The sequence below is a fragment of the Bradysia coprophila genome, unplaced genomic scaffold, assembly GCF_014529535.1.
Source record: "Bradysia coprophila strain Holo2 unplaced genomic scaffold, BU_Bcop_v1 contig_350, whole genome shotgun sequence".
In the NCBI taxonomy this organism is placed as follows: Eukaryota; Metazoa; Arthropoda; class Insecta; order Diptera; family Sciaridae; genus Bradysia; species Bradysia coprophila.
In genome coordinates, this window is record NW_023503608.1 from 10946896 (window position 1) to 10963261 (window position 16366).

General features: G+C 35.3%; 2 protein-coding genes across 4 annotated transcripts; both read right to left on the reverse strand.

The window, feature by feature from the left end:
- Window positions 1-1413: 1413 nt before the first annotated feature.
- On the reverse strand, window positions 1414-10125 carry LOC119080973. 2 transcript variants are annotated; one of them, XM_037189617.1, is made up of 5 exons: window positions 9975-10125; window positions 5490-7345; window positions 3019-4044; window positions 2375-2664; window positions 1414-2312 (listed from the first exon to the last, which is right to left on the reverse strand). In XM_037189617.1, the coding sequence occupies exons 2-5, from the start codon at window positions 7338-7340 to the stop codon at window positions 1712-1714; spliced, it is 3768 nt and encodes a 1255-aa protein (XP_037045512.1). In that variant the 5' UTR covers window positions 7341-7345; window positions 9975-10125; the 3' UTR covers window positions 1414-1711. The 2 variants fall into 2 exon arrangements, with proteins under 2 accessions (XP_037045512.1, XP_037045511.1); XM_037189616.1 differs by lacking the exon at window positions 9975-10125 and adding an exon at window positions 9725-9853.
- Window positions 10126-15478: 5353 nt separating this feature from the next.
- Window positions 15479-16208, reverse strand: LOC119080975. Of its 2 annotated transcripts, none has more exons than XM_037189618.1 (3): window positions 16068-16208; window positions 15742-16002; window positions 15479-15676 (listed from the first exon to the last, which is right to left on the reverse strand). In XM_037189618.1, exons 1-3 carry the CDS (start codon window positions 16077-16079, stop codon window positions 15644-15646), a joined length of 306 nt encoding a protein of 101 aa, XP_037045513.1. In that variant the 5' UTR covers window positions 16080-16208; the 3' UTR covers window positions 15479-15643. The 2 variants fall into 2 exon arrangements, with proteins under 2 accessions (XP_037045513.1, XP_037045514.1); XM_037189619.1 differs by having other exon boundaries at window positions 15754-16002; window positions 16068-16205.
- Window positions 16209-16366: the final 158 nt, after the last annotated feature.

A 16366-nucleotide genomic window follows, 5' to 3' on the forward strand; every position in this document is an offset into this window, starting at 1 on the left:
CCCCTCTAACTGAAGTGTTTTTACAATTTTTACAATTTTGGGCTCTTCTTCCCGACCAACTGACGAACGAAAAGAATCAATATGATCTTTGAAAATATTTGAATGCCCTATCTCGCTCTTCCTCTTGCCCCTTTAAACAGTAACATGTGATAGGTACCTTAGATATTTTAAAAGATAATTTTCAACAAATGACCCACAAAAAATTCTGATTGTCAATAAACCCTGTAAAACTAATTTTTTATACTTTGGTCTGGAACAACTTCAAAATTGAGTTTACAGAAAAACGGGACGAAAATTTCTTAAAGCTTTTTTGGTGAATGTGATAATGGTCCAATGGTCCGTTACTCGAAAAATATGAGTTTTTGTTTTTCCGCCACCTGATGTTGTGAAAATTATGTATTTGCTGATGATGCGGTAATAATTATAGCGAAATTGTCAATTCTAGGGACCTTCGCCTCGTTAGGACAAGCTTACGACTAGTCCTGAAAAATGCCACTTTTTATCATTTATAACAAAATGTTTATTTATGCAACTAGTTGCGAAAAGTGGTAGTTTTTGTCACTAGATGTGATGTGACATCGTGTGACAAAAACTACCACTTTTGCAACGTGTTGCATAAAACGTTTTCTGCAACAAGCTGCGAAAAATGAACTTTTGAAATGCAAAACATAACTCTACCTTTAACATACATTACCGAGTGGTTAGAGGTGTTGCTCGATAAGTATTGGGTTTTGGTGTCGGTGGTTTAAAATTTGGTCAGGGCAGAATTATTATTTACGGTTATAATGGTTCAGATGTTCAGAAGGAGTGGTGAAAAGTAAATCCATTTCACCACTAGTGACGAAAATCATATATGAAAATCCATTTCACAACTAGTGGTGAAAAGTAAAACATAGAAAACCAGTTGCCGAAAATACTATTCATCTGTAATTGATAATGATGACAAAAATATTGATAAGTTCTGGGTAACATGGTCCTTTATATAGTAAAATGCATGTTAAAATAAATTGAAGTACAAGATTCAGATTTAAAATACTTTGATTGATTGAAGTAATAGACGGCTCACAAGCTTTCCATCTGTAACAGGTTAAGTAAGCTGATGAAAGACCGTTATGAAAATGAGTCAAAAATTGAAAATGAACCATGAAGCCTTTCTACGAGCTTTTGTGCTGGCTAAATTTATACGAAATTTTTCAACGTGGTTTTCTAAACATAAACGTATTGTCGACTGCTAGAGCTCACCTCTATTGTCGTAATTGTCAATCATGTATGACTGCTCATTTCCAAAGTTAATCAGAAGTATTTGATTAACTTTTTTGTTCAGCGGTTCTGCCTTTCCTTTTGAATGACTTTGAGTGGATCATCAACCTCTGGATCATGCATAAGGGTTAATGCAATGAAAATGCAATTTGCTTTCAATTCGAATCAAATTTTATTATGCTAATGCATTACTCTTTGATCTTTAGACATTGAAACAACGCGCTCAATATCTAAAGTTAGTTATTTTAAATCGTTTCAATTTGTTACAATTTTCTTTCGTTTGAGAAAAATTCTTAAATAGAAAAAAATAAATTAATTTCACTGAACTCCACATCGAAACGTCTTATACTTAAACATTAAAATAATTTACTTAAAGGATCACTGACTGTACCACTATTTTGCTTTCTTCAAAATTCACACGTTATCTTACAATTCAAAACGACCGCACGCCTTAAAATCCTCTCGTTACGTGTTGAATCCAGTCCAAATAGTGTGATACTCTAACATAGACGCCTGGTACATTCACTTGACCACAGCCAATACCCCAACTGACAACACCAACCAATTGCCAGGAACCATTTCGTTCGCAGACCATCGGTCCACCGCCATCACCCTTACATGCATCTTTTCCCTCTTCACCTCCGGCGCAAATGAATCCAGGATTCAGTTTATAGCTGTAGCCCAATCGGGTGTTTCTTAATTGCTGTTGGCATTGTTGTTGATTGATAATTGGCACATCAACTTCTTTCAATATGTTTTGGTATTTGCCAAAATCGCCGAAAGCATCTTTTCCCCATCCAGTTGTCCAGCATCGTTGTCCAGTGTAATCACTAAATTTGTCAGGTAAACAAGCGGGACTGATGTGAGGAGCATTGGCGAAATCAACTGGAACATTCAATCGTAATATGGCCAAATCGTTGTCTAAGGTACCCGCATAATACTCGGGATGAACGATCACATGGGTAACATCACGTTCAATGTAAGGGAAAAATTCAACGTCGTGATTAACATCCCATTCACCAAGTCGAATGCGAAGATCATGGCCTGTGTAGCTGTAATGGTTTTTCAGAATTAATTTCAAATTCCATCCGGGATCTTATCTACACAAACTTACGTTTTAACGCAGTGAGCAGCTGTTAGTATGTGTTGATGATCAATCAGAGTTCCACCGCATACATAGACCGATTCCTTTGGATCTTTCTTTAAAATGGCCACTTGCCATGGATATTCACCGAATTCACTATCGCCATCCACATAAACGGGATTCTTGATTCGTCCAGTAATGCCTTGGGTATTGCGGCGACCACATTGACCAAAGTTTTGTTTTTGTTGACGAGCTGGTCGACGGCAACACACTTGTGCTGGGCCACATTGCTGTGGTCGTTGTTGATAGAAAGCTTGGCGCTAATAGAAAAGGAAATTTATTATGGCTTCATCTGCTAGTATTGTACTGCATAGTGTGGTCTTTAACCATGACAAATGATCAACATAGAAAATAAATCTTAAACAGATTAACGTTTGGATGAAAATGCTACCGTTGCCTTCGTATGACAAGTCAAACATGCAATGAACCTTAACGTAATTCAAATTAAAATGTAATTACAACCTGTATCCTTTGTTCTTTGTCCAGTTCCTCTCTATTTTTTCATTTTAATAAATTGTTTTTTGTCCTTCTTCGTTTTTAGTCCCATGCATCAAGTCGTATTCTTTGGTCAGTCACATTTCATGTCGCCATGAATTGGCCAAAATCAATCTTACCTTGTCCACCGAATTCGATCTACCGTCAGTCTCAACACTTTTTTGTGCATCAATTTTGTCATCGGTTTCAGCAAGGATCTCGTCGTTACCAGATTCGGAATCGGCACTTCGTCTGCGACGTTTGGTTGGGAATGAAACGGATTTGGCGGCGTTTTGGTTATCCTTTGATGGGTTCGCAGCGTAGTTACCGAAATTATTTGCATAATTGTTGGGTAATTGTTTCGTTTCGAGTTGTTGATTTTGGGGGTAAACGTTCTGATAATTGAATGCTGGTAGCTCAGGTTGAGCGTCTATACTAACATTCGCACTACGACTGTAATAGTCATTGTTATAGTAATTTCCGTTGTAATTATTGTTGTCATTGTAATTGTTGTTGTTATATGAATCGACACCAGATCCGGTGCTATAACCGTCATATCCACTTTGGCCGGCACTAGCATCGCCGTTAGAGCTATCGCGATAAATGCCTTGATAGCCAGAGAAACCATATCCACCGCCGCCACCACCACCATGACCACCGAAATTACTTGGTCCGTAATTAGGACCGGATGGATAGAAATCAGGTCCATCGTAATAGTGTGGTGCAGGATGATGATGTGGATGATATATTTCTGGTGGACTTGGATAGTGGGTATGGGTATGATAATGTTGATTGTACAAAGCTTGTTGTACTCCGAATTTTTTCGCCTTAAACAAATCCCCAACTTTATGTATCAATTGTTCGTTGGGCGTGACGTGTAAATTCACCAACGGTTTGAACAATTTTTCGCCATGTTCGTTTTTCGACAATTGAAATGAAACCAATGGATTAACATTTACTAATCCAAGATTCAATCCATTCGGGCTGATCGAACCGAAATACGGATTTTGAGCTGGATAGCCTCCGTATGGATTCAAAGGATAACCGCCAGTCGGATATGGAAGTCCGAAAGAGACTCCGAATGTTGGAGCAACTTTCTTACCGCCAATTCCGCCGTATCCACCTCCATATCCACCGCCGCTGATTCCACCTAATCCAAGAAGACGCTAAAACAATAATTTCAATTTTTGTCTCTTCAAAATTTGCCGAATTTTTTTTGTTTTGGTTTCTAATTCCAAACTAGGTAAGTGTGAAAATAATTTAGAAAAAAAATGATGGTGAGAAAAGCTCGTGCCGTTATGTGTATTAATATGCCTTGATTAGAGGACACACGAACCATGACAGCATGAGTCTTTTGCCAATTTCCTTCATTTTCGTTTTTAATTTAATTTTGGTTTTTAATTACATCACAAACATTGAATTTTTAATGATTTTTAGTTCATTGAATTTATTGTTTCAGTCTGTCTTTGTTTGGATTAAATCAAGGTATCAAATCGAGGTATATTTGTGTTCATTACACATCGATTGTCACAATGACCCATTTGAGATTTAATATATTGATTTTTATGTCATATCCTATCCAGTTAGATTGTATTTATTTGTGCGGTGTATAAATTTGGTTCAGTCCATTGTCTGTTTTGTAAAGTTCAGTTGTTTAATTTGAGCTTGTCAAGCGATTGTCTAATGTGGTTGGATCCCGAAAACTCATGCGTACAGCTTTTGGGTTCAAGTATCAAGCGATAAAGCAGTTAATGTATTAGTTTGGCGCTTAAAACTATAATATAAAAATTTAACTAATAATTACCGGCGTTTCACATTTATTAGAGTTATGTAAAACGCCAAGATTCTAATACGAATGAAGCAAGGGGGTAATCACTAGTAAATCAGTAAATCAAGTAAATCACGGTAAATCACAAAAAATTTTGAAAAATTTTTGAAAATTTTTTAATTGTCACTGGATTACATTTCGAAGTATCGTGGCCGTAAACATATAGGATAAATTTCATGAACTAATACAAATTGAAGTAAATAGATTCAAATTTAGTAGAAACTTCATTTTTGATTTACTGTGATTTACTGTGATTTACCGTGATTTACCGTGATTTACTGAGCTAGTAAATCAGTGATTACCCCTCGGAATGAAGTAGAAAAAAGGGATTGGGAACAACTTGTCACCTGTACAATACAACAGATACTTTAGCACTCTTAATGTTACGTTACAGTCTGCTCACAGTACTCAAAAGATTTATTTTTCAACTGAAATCAAAAAATTAAAACATTGCAAATGACGGTATAGACTGTGGTAAATTGTGATTGTGACGACACGGATAATATTTTCTTACACAACATCTTCCACGTTCTAACTTTCTTGTATTACGTACACATGAATTGAAATTCAAAGAAAGAAAAATTATGAAAAAGGATGAAGTTGTTGCGAAATAGTTTAATAAGTTTTGTCATCGCGCCGAAAGAAACTTTTAAATGTTATGAAGCGGGGGTACACGGTTATGAGCAAATTTAAAGTAAGTCGTCATACAAACAAACAAAAGCAAACCAACGCCACATAAATAAGTAAATGGAAATTTGTTTGTCTAAAAAAAGTTAAACTTACAGCTTCACCATCAGCTTTCTCCTGAGCATCATCCTTCTTTTCCGAAACATCTCGTTTGGAAATTTTCTTTACTTCGTCAGTAGTTGTGTTTGTATTTGTTGAATTTTTGTTATCGACAGTATCTTTCGGCACGCGTACTACAGTCATGGTTCCATTACCGTCGGTGATAGTAACAGTTTCTTCATCAACAGCCTCAATATCAGTTCTTAAATGACGAGGATCCAATGGTAAAATTAGATCATCCTTTCTGCCAATGATGTCAGTCGATGGACATTGATCGTACGGAACACAAAAGCAATCGAAGTTGTCCTGTCGGTTCGATTCAAATCCTTGATAATTGTCACCGTTTCCAGATGAACCGAATTGGCCAGCATATTGTTGCTTGTATCCCGATTGCGAGTAACTGAGTGAATTGGCACCTCCGTTTGTGTTTAGAGCTTTCTTATAGTATCCTGGATTGTTGCTGTGGTAGCTGCCGCTATTCCCATTATAAACCCCAGATGTAGACTGGCCATATTGAGTGTTCGATCCTCCATTACCACCATAGCTTCCACTAGCTGAATGGCCGAATTGTGTATTTCCACCGAAGGAACTACCACTATCAAAAGACCCGAATCCGGTTTGACCAATGCTGTTACTTTGCTCAAAAACGGGCTTGACACCACCGCCATATACACCATTTCCAGATAATCCATTTACCGGCCCTAGTCCTGAGTTAACAGAACCGAATTGGTTGCCAGAGTACGAATTTTCTTGTTTGTATTTATTGTATTCGTATCCAGAGGACAGGGGACTAAATCCACCGCTGTTTGATGAAAATTCAGCTGATGATCCGATGCCATTGCCAGAAACTAATTGAGGTGCTGGTACTGGAATTTGATTGTTGACAACAACTGGAGTTTTTGATGCTCCTTCGTCAATGTGATGATAGTGATGATGAATGTTCAATGTACTGGCAGCAGCTGATTGTCCAGATGTTGTAGCAGCTCCACCTTGAGCGTTAACTACGATTGTGGGTTTCGCTTGACCTTGAAATTCGTTGGCTACTTCGTATTTTCCATGCGAGTGATGATAATTTTCAACGACATTTTCGAATTTGTACGGAGAGCTTCCGTCGCCGGAATAGATTGGGCCTGGTGGTTTGGGGCCTTCATAGATTTGTGGTTTTCCTCCTTGGAAAATTGGACCGGGTGGATTCGGTCCCTCGTAGAAAGGACCTGGTGGTTTAGATTCAACATAAATTGGTCCTGGTGGTTTGGAATGATAGACTGGTCCTGGGAAAGATTGAGTTGTTTGGAATGTTTGTTGCGGCGAGTAAGCGTATCCGACTTTACGTGGAGGTCCGAAATTATTTCCATTGTTATTCGGTGGAGGTAGCGGTTTTGGTTGACCGTAGTGATTTGGTGGACCATTCGGTTTTCGATAGCCAGGCGGTGGTTGCGAATAAATCAACTCACCAGGCGGTAAGAATGGTCGTTTACCTTCAATTTGTTCATTTTCACAATCCATCAGTCCTAAACTGCACAATTTGTCTTTAATAACATTTCTTGCTTGACGATCATCACCCTTTTGCAACACTTCTTGTACACTCGGATCACTGTACACTTCATCGAATCCATCTAAATTTCGACCTTGTCGTCCAGAAATTAAAATCGTGTCAATGACTTTCTCCAGTTCGTTTCCATTGGATGTGTCATTTGATGCTGTCGATCCTTGGCCGATTGGATCATTCGATTCCAATGAGAGATAGTCTGCATTCGATGGTTCGAAATTTCCACCCCATTTCGGTTGCTCTTCAGCTAGAACTGATAATACCAGAATGGCCGCGATAGCCACTGTTTTGATGACCATTTTGTCTGGAAAATAAAATGTCTAAGATTTAACAATCAGCGTCAACTATTGCGTCGTTTAATTGAATGACAAAGTAATGTTTCTTCTTAAAAACATCGATCGTTTGCATGACTAAGTGCCAAACAATGATGTAACAAGCTTGTATTTTCTGTGGTGGAAACCGCCAAAAAACATTAATTTGAATAAAGAAAGTTGTAATAAGTGTCTGTGAACATTTCCTTTGCGATCGAGTTCCTACATTAAAAGTAAAAGTATAAAACTTTTGCCAGCGAAAAATCATGTAAACAAAATAAATAATGGAGTGAGTAATATATATATATATACCAACCAGACCAACAGTTAGATCATAAACAATCTCATGTTATTTAAGTATAATTTTGAAATTCGTTTTGCTAATTTAATGAGGAGTTTATAATACATGCGGTTGATACTATTCGAACCACCCACATGTGATCTTCGATTTAAACTGTTTTCACTCCAAAATAGCAAATATAGACGTGTGAGCTGGTTGTGCAACAAAATATTTTTTTTTTTGCAAAGAAATCGAAATTATACGGTTGAGGTGTTTATCAAGGTATTTATCGGGCGAGCTGAGTAATGAAATCTTTAGCTCATTGTGAATCGAAAGCTTTGTGTTTCTTAAGTCAAGAGTCACGTTTTAGATGCTGAAGGATTTGATGAGACTTGTTGAAAATAAAATGAGAAATTTGCTTCTAAAAGGGAACTTAAATCGCACGGCTTTTTATATCTAGAGAAAGACTCCATTATATACACTCTACCTAGTTATAAATATAAGTTTTTAAAGACGTAAGAAGAAATCGTTTAAAGACGAACTTGAACTTTCAACTTTTAAATTCAATGCAGAACCAAAACAATGTGTCAGCAAAATCTGTGAGAAAAATCAACTGAAAACAACATTGAAAATTGAAATATTGAACCTTTTTAATATCGTTCGTAATTTGTTCATCAAGAAAAGTTTCTACCAAACAAAAATCATCGAACCTTAACCGACAAATGAAATGAAAATAAGAAAAACTTTCATTCACATTACCATTATTTGTGATTATCTTACCACAATGAGACTTAAACAAAAAAAAAATTGCAATCAAAACACGATCTGATTCATTTTCTTGTAAAACAATATTTCCATTTCATTAACGAACGCGCGTGCATAAAATTAACCCACACTATCATATTAATGTGCCTATCTTTCAGCTCCAAAGACATTATTCGAACTAAGAAGAGGAAAATGACAACAAGTTAAAAAACACACAATAAGTGAAAGTTAATCTTATTTGTCATAACCATTATTATGTAACCATTGAGGCGTCCGAAAATTATCATAATAAAAAATTGCATTGCCTTTTTTTTAAAGGTTTCGTCTTCGTTTTTTACATAATAAATTCGTTCCGATTTATTGCTCATTCAATTCCTAATACAAAAAGTGGGCCATTCAGTGATGTTAAATGACCACATCAATTTTTTTTTTGAATCATTAAATGAACGCGCACGTATCAATAGACTTTAATGTGATAAGTGAGAAAACAAACACACCGGTCGGAATATTAAACTACCTTGGAGTGAATGTTATTCAATATTTGTTGTCATGTTTATACGCAAAACAGATTCACTTTCATTTAAAAGGCCGGCTCGGCTTCATGCGGTCAGTTTAATGGAATATTGTTGTACGATGGTAAGAGTGTTGTAGCAGAACATAATGTGTATCAGTCAATTTAATTGCTAAAAATGTTAACTTTTCTTCTTAATGGTTTTATCGACCATTCCGTGTTGAAAAACGGAAACCAAAAATGAAGTAAAAATATGAAAGCAAAGACAAAGAAAGGATAAGCTTTCGTCGGTTTGTCTAGCGAAATTAATGAAGTAGAAGATTTAATTTCAAAGATCATATCAGTAGAAGTAACAGAAAGTTCTTGTCGTATTTATAAATGGATTATTATCTTTTCAGAAGCGGCTACTCATCTGTTACCAACAACGCCGGTAAAAATAAGCAATTAAATTTCGCTTGTCTTTTTTATAATAGCAAACTCAGTTTGCCAAAATGTATGTTTAAACTAATGAAGTAATAGATTTTATCGTAGAAAATGTCTTAATCAACGGAAGTATCAGAACTAGGATTGTAACCATGGTAAGTTGACTGTGTTTGAATAAGATAAATAAGCAAAATTAAAGTATTCAGTTAATTGCATTTTTTTGTTGAAAATTAAACTGCACAATCAACTCAGAACCTTTAGCGCCTTGGCTTTGAATGATTAGATCGAAATAATAGTTTGAAACTAAAATTTCAAAATATTAGGACGTTATCCCAGTATTTCGACACTGAAATCGCCTTTACAAATTTGAGAACTTGACCGCTAGCTACTCACTTTTTGATTGACAAACAGTCTTAACGTCACACAATCCGAACGATCACAAATACTAACAACAAACACAAATGTTAGAATATCAAGCAATTGCAACTCTTTGAACAAGTATCGCTAGACTAAATTAAAATTTCACTGAGCACACAAATTTATAGAATCCCACCATCGAAAAAGCGCCCAACTTATTCTTTTGTTATATTATTCATCAGACGATTGAAAAAAATAAAAAAAACACTTTCTCTTGTTGTCGTACCTGAGATGATGATTGTTGAATCGGTTGGTTACTTATAAAAAATAAATTTATTTCACTTATACTTGAACGCTAATAATTGTTAAATCTTGTCGTTTCAAGATGAGACGGATGGTGTTATACCTTAGATGTTCAATATTGATATGACTTAACTGCAGACATTTGATTCCATTATATATTTAACGACAAAATTTGTGTTCATACAAGGAATCAATACGAATCCACACATCGAATAGAGTAAGACAAAGAGACCCATACCCACCAGCTGTTCCGAAATCTCCTACCACTTTTACAGTCTGTACACGGTTGGTATAATATTTTGTTAATTATTTTCTGAAAATGTTCCCGGATCTGGTTGTTATGTCATCGAAGCGTGTAATGTAGAAAGGTATAAGCGCTCGACTGACGTCATTACTTACTCTCATGCATTTAAGATTATTTCTGTGTGTAAGAGTAGAGGTCTTTAACATTCAATCATAATGCGATTTTGACAATCTGAGAAAAAATGTTTGTAAAAGAAAAGATTTTGTGGGCCAATGCCGATGGAATAACCAAATATGTTGCTTAATACCTCGCTCATTCATTCATGATTTTACGCGTATCTTCGATTATCTCTTGATTTTTACTACGAATTTCGATTATGCAAATCATTAATTACAAGCGTAAACTGAAATTTTTACTATTTTCATTCATTAAAAAATGACAACACGAAATTAGCGTGTGGTGTTGACTATGAAAGCTATTATGTCAATAGTTTCTGGTGTATTTTGTAAAGTCACATTGTTTATTGTGTTTGTTTAGGGAGGTATTTTCCAGAAACCGCTCACGTGATAGCGATCCTGAAAGATAAACAAATTCTTAACCATTTCAAACGGCAAGAATATCGTGGTATCATCGTCGAATCTATTACCTCGTTTGTTCTAAGTGTCGCTAAGTATTTGATAAAAAAAAGTTGTGTACTTTGATAGTTTTAACATATAGTTACCACCAACATTTTGCTATTATACGACCACACAAGCTGTGGTCACCGCATCTCGCTATGTTGAGTAGCTGTGGCCAATTATTTGTAATCATTAATCACTATTCAAATCAAAAACGTATTTTCTATTTAACATACCTTCGCCCTGAAATATAAATTAATGAACGTGATGCAAATTATATTTATATTTATATTATATATTGCAAATTTTATTTCGGTATTTTGATAAACCGCACGAGTCAAAGCCCAATAATTATAAATAGGAATCGAACAATCTAGTTTCATAATATTGTGGCTTTCTATAGTAATTAGTTAGCATAACAGCTAACGTATTTAGATCACAAAAAAAACCTTTGCATCACCGATATTTTAGTATAAGCCGTAAGGACCAAAAATACTTACTAACTTACTTAACAGCCATTTTTAACCCAAGCGCGCTTTGGCTGACTCCACAACAGTATTTAGCCATCTTTGACGATCCTCGGCAACAACAATTGCGAATACCCAGCTCACGTAGGTCCTCTTCCACGCAGTCAATCCACCTTTTCTTTGTACTCATTCATGGTCATGTTTTGTCCAATTCTGGATCCCTGACTCCTATCTAGTACGAGGTATTTGGTTTTGTCTTCGTTAATCACCAATCCAACTTTCTTTGCCGCCTCGTCCATTTCCACCAGACTTTCTTTCACCTTGATTGTGACTCTACCCAAGAGGTCCGTGTCATCCGCAAAAGCCGTCAATTGTTTGGATGTGTTAAAAATTGTTCCATTTCAGTTAATCGAAATGTCGCCTTTGCAAGTCTTATTAGTTTCATTTATATCCCGAACTCCTCCAAGATATAGAAGGACCAAAAATGTTGACCAAAATTTTCGTTATGGATATAAAAATACATGATAGGTTCCTGACCATTTTACAGGGATTGTGAGAAGGATACCACACGGAAGGCAACAGACACAAAATAGTAGTAATAAATCTAGTGCTCGATTATTGTGGTATGACAAATTGTACAAATGCAACTATACAGTGAACGCTTTCAGAAAAGAACAAAGCGAAATTGCTATTTACATCAAAAAATTGTATTAATCAAGAAAATATGCATTATTTAACTTTGATGTAGTAGATTTTACCAACAAGTAAATATGTTTTTTTTTCTCGATTGTTTGGACTATTTATTATTAAGACATAATGCCCATTTCCCTTTCACATTAGATCCCTGAGTCGATGTATGTTCTAAGTTTTTGGGTTCATTTCGTAAAAACTTCTTTTTTGTTGGAGAGGTATGTGTCTTCGTATGGAGAAGTCACTTAAAACATTTAAGTCTCAGGTCAACTTTTGCCATTTATAATTATCGAATCTGTTGTTAACTTATTTGATCTGAGCACTTTCAACATATTTTTACAAAGTCTTTTACTATCTTTAAAACATTTAATTAATTAATTTGGTAAACATGAGGGCTGGAACGAAACATAGGTTACAAATAAAATATTTGATCGAGTCGAGTTGACGCGGGAATCGTGGATAGAATGGAAGAAGCGTTAGCTCTCTGGATTGCTAACGATATGCGCTGAATTAAGTATTCGAGGATCGAGGATCGCCACTGACTTCGTTGAGTTTTGGAACAATCTTGCTTATCAAATGCAAAACGTCCGATGACCAGGGGCCAAGCGTCTGTACGGCGATATGTAATTTCCCCTTTTCAGTTCGACATATTTTGTGCTTGTTTTACTTCGTTTTACCACAAATATTGATATATGACACCACATTAGAAAATGCTCATCAGTTTTCCCAGTCAGTCATCACTGATTGTGAAAATAGTCGTTGATTAACGCAGATATGATATTTGGATGTTAAATAATTAATTCATTATGCCGTTGCATTATAACAATCTCAGGTATTTGTAGCAACATGCACGTGTCTCTTTAATTAAACGGCATCATATTTACCACTTTTAACATCGTGTTTTGTCGCTTCAAGAGTGCAATGCACTCTTAAACATCAGATAAAAGAAAAATGAGTTATGCAATCAATGAATCACAAAAAATCAAATTTTAAATACATATATACGGTTAGCATATAAACTTGTTTTCCAGTGAAATTTATTTTTACCTTTTTTTTGTACGAACATCAATCGTTGTATCTTAAAATATCTTAGAAAACCTTGACTGTATATACGTATATACATTATTCAATGTTACCATCACTCTTATTGTTTTCATTTTCGTTTTGGTATAATTTGTTCTTCTTTTTTTGCTTCATAAATAATTCATTTAAATAATTGAACTTTTAATTTCATTTGAGTTTGTGATTCACAGAGATAGTTTTTTTTTTCAAATTTATTATTTAATGACTTTACAACGGTTACATTTTGATATACGGAATGCAGGCTACACAGAAGTTTTTGAGTTGAATGTTATACGGAATACTTTTGTTCAATCTACAGAGGTCATGTCATTCATAGAGATGCAAGCTACTACTATTTCGCGACGTTAAAGTCCTGACTGATACGTTTTCCGCAAAATTAAATAAGAAAACTAATTCTACTCTATACTCGTTCAAGAATGTGTTTTATAATTATACCTGAAGAGCAAAAACAGCCGCCAAACAAATACCAATAGCACAATAACCTTCTGAATTTTCCGTAAAATTTCTTAAGAATTAAAATGGAAATTCCAAAACTGCACTGCTGAAAATCCTATACAATTTCTAAATGTAGGTCAAAAGGCAATGGAGCTCAAAATTGAATTTAAAAAAAAATAAATAACAACAATCATTAATCTCTCGCCTCATTCTTACATTCAAATTGAATAACATTTCTTTGCGCACGATATTATAAAATCTTTTCGGAAAAACCGAAGGTTTGTATTGCATGAAGTATAGACGTAATATTATACACAAAGAACGTGTACACACGCGAATAAAATTATTGAATGAATTCGTGCGTTGGCCAGATGGGAAATACCTATCCAAACTTACAAAGTGTTAACAAATTTGTGCTGCACTTTTAGTTACGCGATTTGGCTCAGTATTTTCTCATCAAAATAATATCACTTCCGAGGTTCGCTTTCATATCTAAACTGTCTCATGATCTCGAGAAAATCCAGTATTACCAGAACATCTATCAAAACTGGTTGATGGTGGCTTCGTGAAGTTGAGATTTGTTTTAGACTATACTAATTACTAATGTGTAAAGTAAAGTTCATAATACAACTCCACCTTCACCAGTTACATTTTTTTAAATTTCCATTTGTCTCCAATCTTCAATATTTTTGTTTGATCCGTTTTGTAATAGAATGTAAATTTTCATTATAAATGGTTCTTATAACTTTCCAGACTCATTAAGCTTTCAGAAACGGCTAGTATCATCTGTTATCAGTTGTCAACATCAACTACAAAAGTAAGCGCTGCTGGTCTGTGGTCTTGTTATATTAAAACGAATAAAATAAAAGATTTTGTATTAAACATTACAGTCGACGACATTGAATTAATAACACATTTTGTCTCAGCTGATCCACTCACACAAACAAGTCATTATACTTTTTTATACGCATGAAATGGTTAGCACACTCGTGGTAGTGGTAAAACCGTTTGAAGACATAAAACACATTTGTGTGTATAAACAACAGCTGAAACAAAATGCGTTGCTCATTTCAAAGTCGCCCATTGTAGGCTTCCAACATAAGACAAAGTTATTTTACTCACGATGGGAGGTAAAGTTTAAATTGTTTGACGGCAGAGATACTTTACCTCAAGTATCGGGTCAATAAACTTCACACACGACACATCATTTTTAACTATTGTTTTGGATAAATGCAGTCTTTTATGCCATGTTACGCTTGCAAAACGTTAGTAATATGAAAAACCAAAATTTTACAATATTATCATCGAGGTCTGTCGAACACTTGGGCACAGTTGACTTCTACCTGAACTGCCTTTAGGACTCAGGGAATTTTTAGGAATTTTATAGTTTGTTCACAATATAGTTAACTTATATTTCTGGAAACAATTCATGATTCATAAAGGATATAATAAATTTCAGTCATCTGCACAGTGTCCGGAATTGTGCCCATCACACATGCAGCATTGTTTTGCTGTATCGCCAACGAAATTCGTTGATATAGAAATTGAACCTATATTATTTAAACTTATATTTACCATGGTGTGACACAATTGACCGACATTTTTATCTCCACTCTCCACGCATAGAATGTTATGTGTGAACGATTGCCTAGTGTTGCGACAAAATATTTCGAACTTTTTTTTTGCTACAATAACCATTGTTCTTACAACCTCAGAACCTCTTTCAGAACAAAGGCAAGTACCAGAAATGTTTCTAATTATGTTGCCCAGGCAATACAACAGGGTGTAAAAGTCATGAATCCATACAAGAAATTGAAACATATCTCGCTTTCCTGTGTCATTTACACTTGTGAACTGTTATAACATACAATTGCACACGTACAGCTTCACTTTCATATTCGTATGGTGTGTAAGCTGCTTTGAAATCACAATCAAAAGAAACACATTTTATGTGGTCAATGGTCGTATTACTCTGTATATTGCATATAATTATATTCACTAACAAAAAGCTTTCAAGAGTAATTGTTTTGATATACCAAACTTGTCGCTCAGTTTCGCTGTGTTACATGGTTGAAGTATGCAATATTTGAGGAGCAATGCGTGTTTTTATCGCCGTTTAGTAGGCAAAACCGAGTCCATTATAACCAATCTACAGCAAATTTCCTTGGGTTAGTTAAAATGAAAAAGAAAATCAATTTGAACTGAGTATTTTACCTGGTATTTTACCGGATATGAAGCATAGTTATATGTTAATGGTTGCACATTCGTTAGAGCTACTGCTGGCTGGTGAGATGCCGTGTAAGTTAAAGGACTGGAAGCAGATTCCAATCTCGTCAAAGTAGCAGGTTCCGCATACGTTATCGGAGCTGGAGCGTATGCGAAGCGAGTTGTGTGAATTGTCGAAGCAGGTGATCCGGCCAGGTACAATCCAGATGGTGCTGCAGCAGCGACTCCGAAAACGAGTACGATTGTGATCTTGAAAACAAAACAAAGACCTAGTTGCTGGGCTCCATTTGAAATTTATGCCTTATGGAACTTACGAATTTCAACATATTGTTTGATCGGTTGATTTTTACTAAGTTGTAGTAACTACGAAGATTTGTTTCGATTTGATTTTACAAACGTCGAGTGCCTTCATTTTATACCCTTACGGAATCATCATAAACAACAACAATAACCTGCTAGGAAAAAAAGACAAAAGTAAAAAAAAAATATTTTTGATTTAATTGCTGCATTAACTTGTTGCACTGCATATAACGTAGATAAAGAATCAGAACCAAGAAGTCAGATAAGAAATAAAAGAACTTGCTTATGCTCTACCGGTCTAAAGAGTTCCACG

Excerpts from the sequence above, each read along its gene's own strand:
- LOC119080975 (XM_037189618.1), bottom strand. Across the intron at positions 15,677-15,741 it reads CATATCCGGTAAAATACCAG|ATTGGTTATAATGGACTCGG; the intron begins GTAAAATACTCA and ends AATTTGCTGTAG.
- LOC119080973 (XM_037189617.1), bottom strand. The coding sequence starts at position 7,340 with ATGGTCATCAAAACAGTGGCTATCGCGGCCATTCTGGTATTATCAGTT. Across the intron at positions 2,665-3,018 it reads GATCGAATTCGGTGGACAAG|CGCCAAGCTTTCTATCAACA; the intron begins GTAAGATTGATT and ends CTTTTCTATTAG. Across the intron at positions 2,313-2,374 it reads GCTGCTCACTGCGTTAAAAC|CTACACAGGCCATGATCTTC; the intron begins GTAAGTTTGTGT and ends AAACCATTACAG.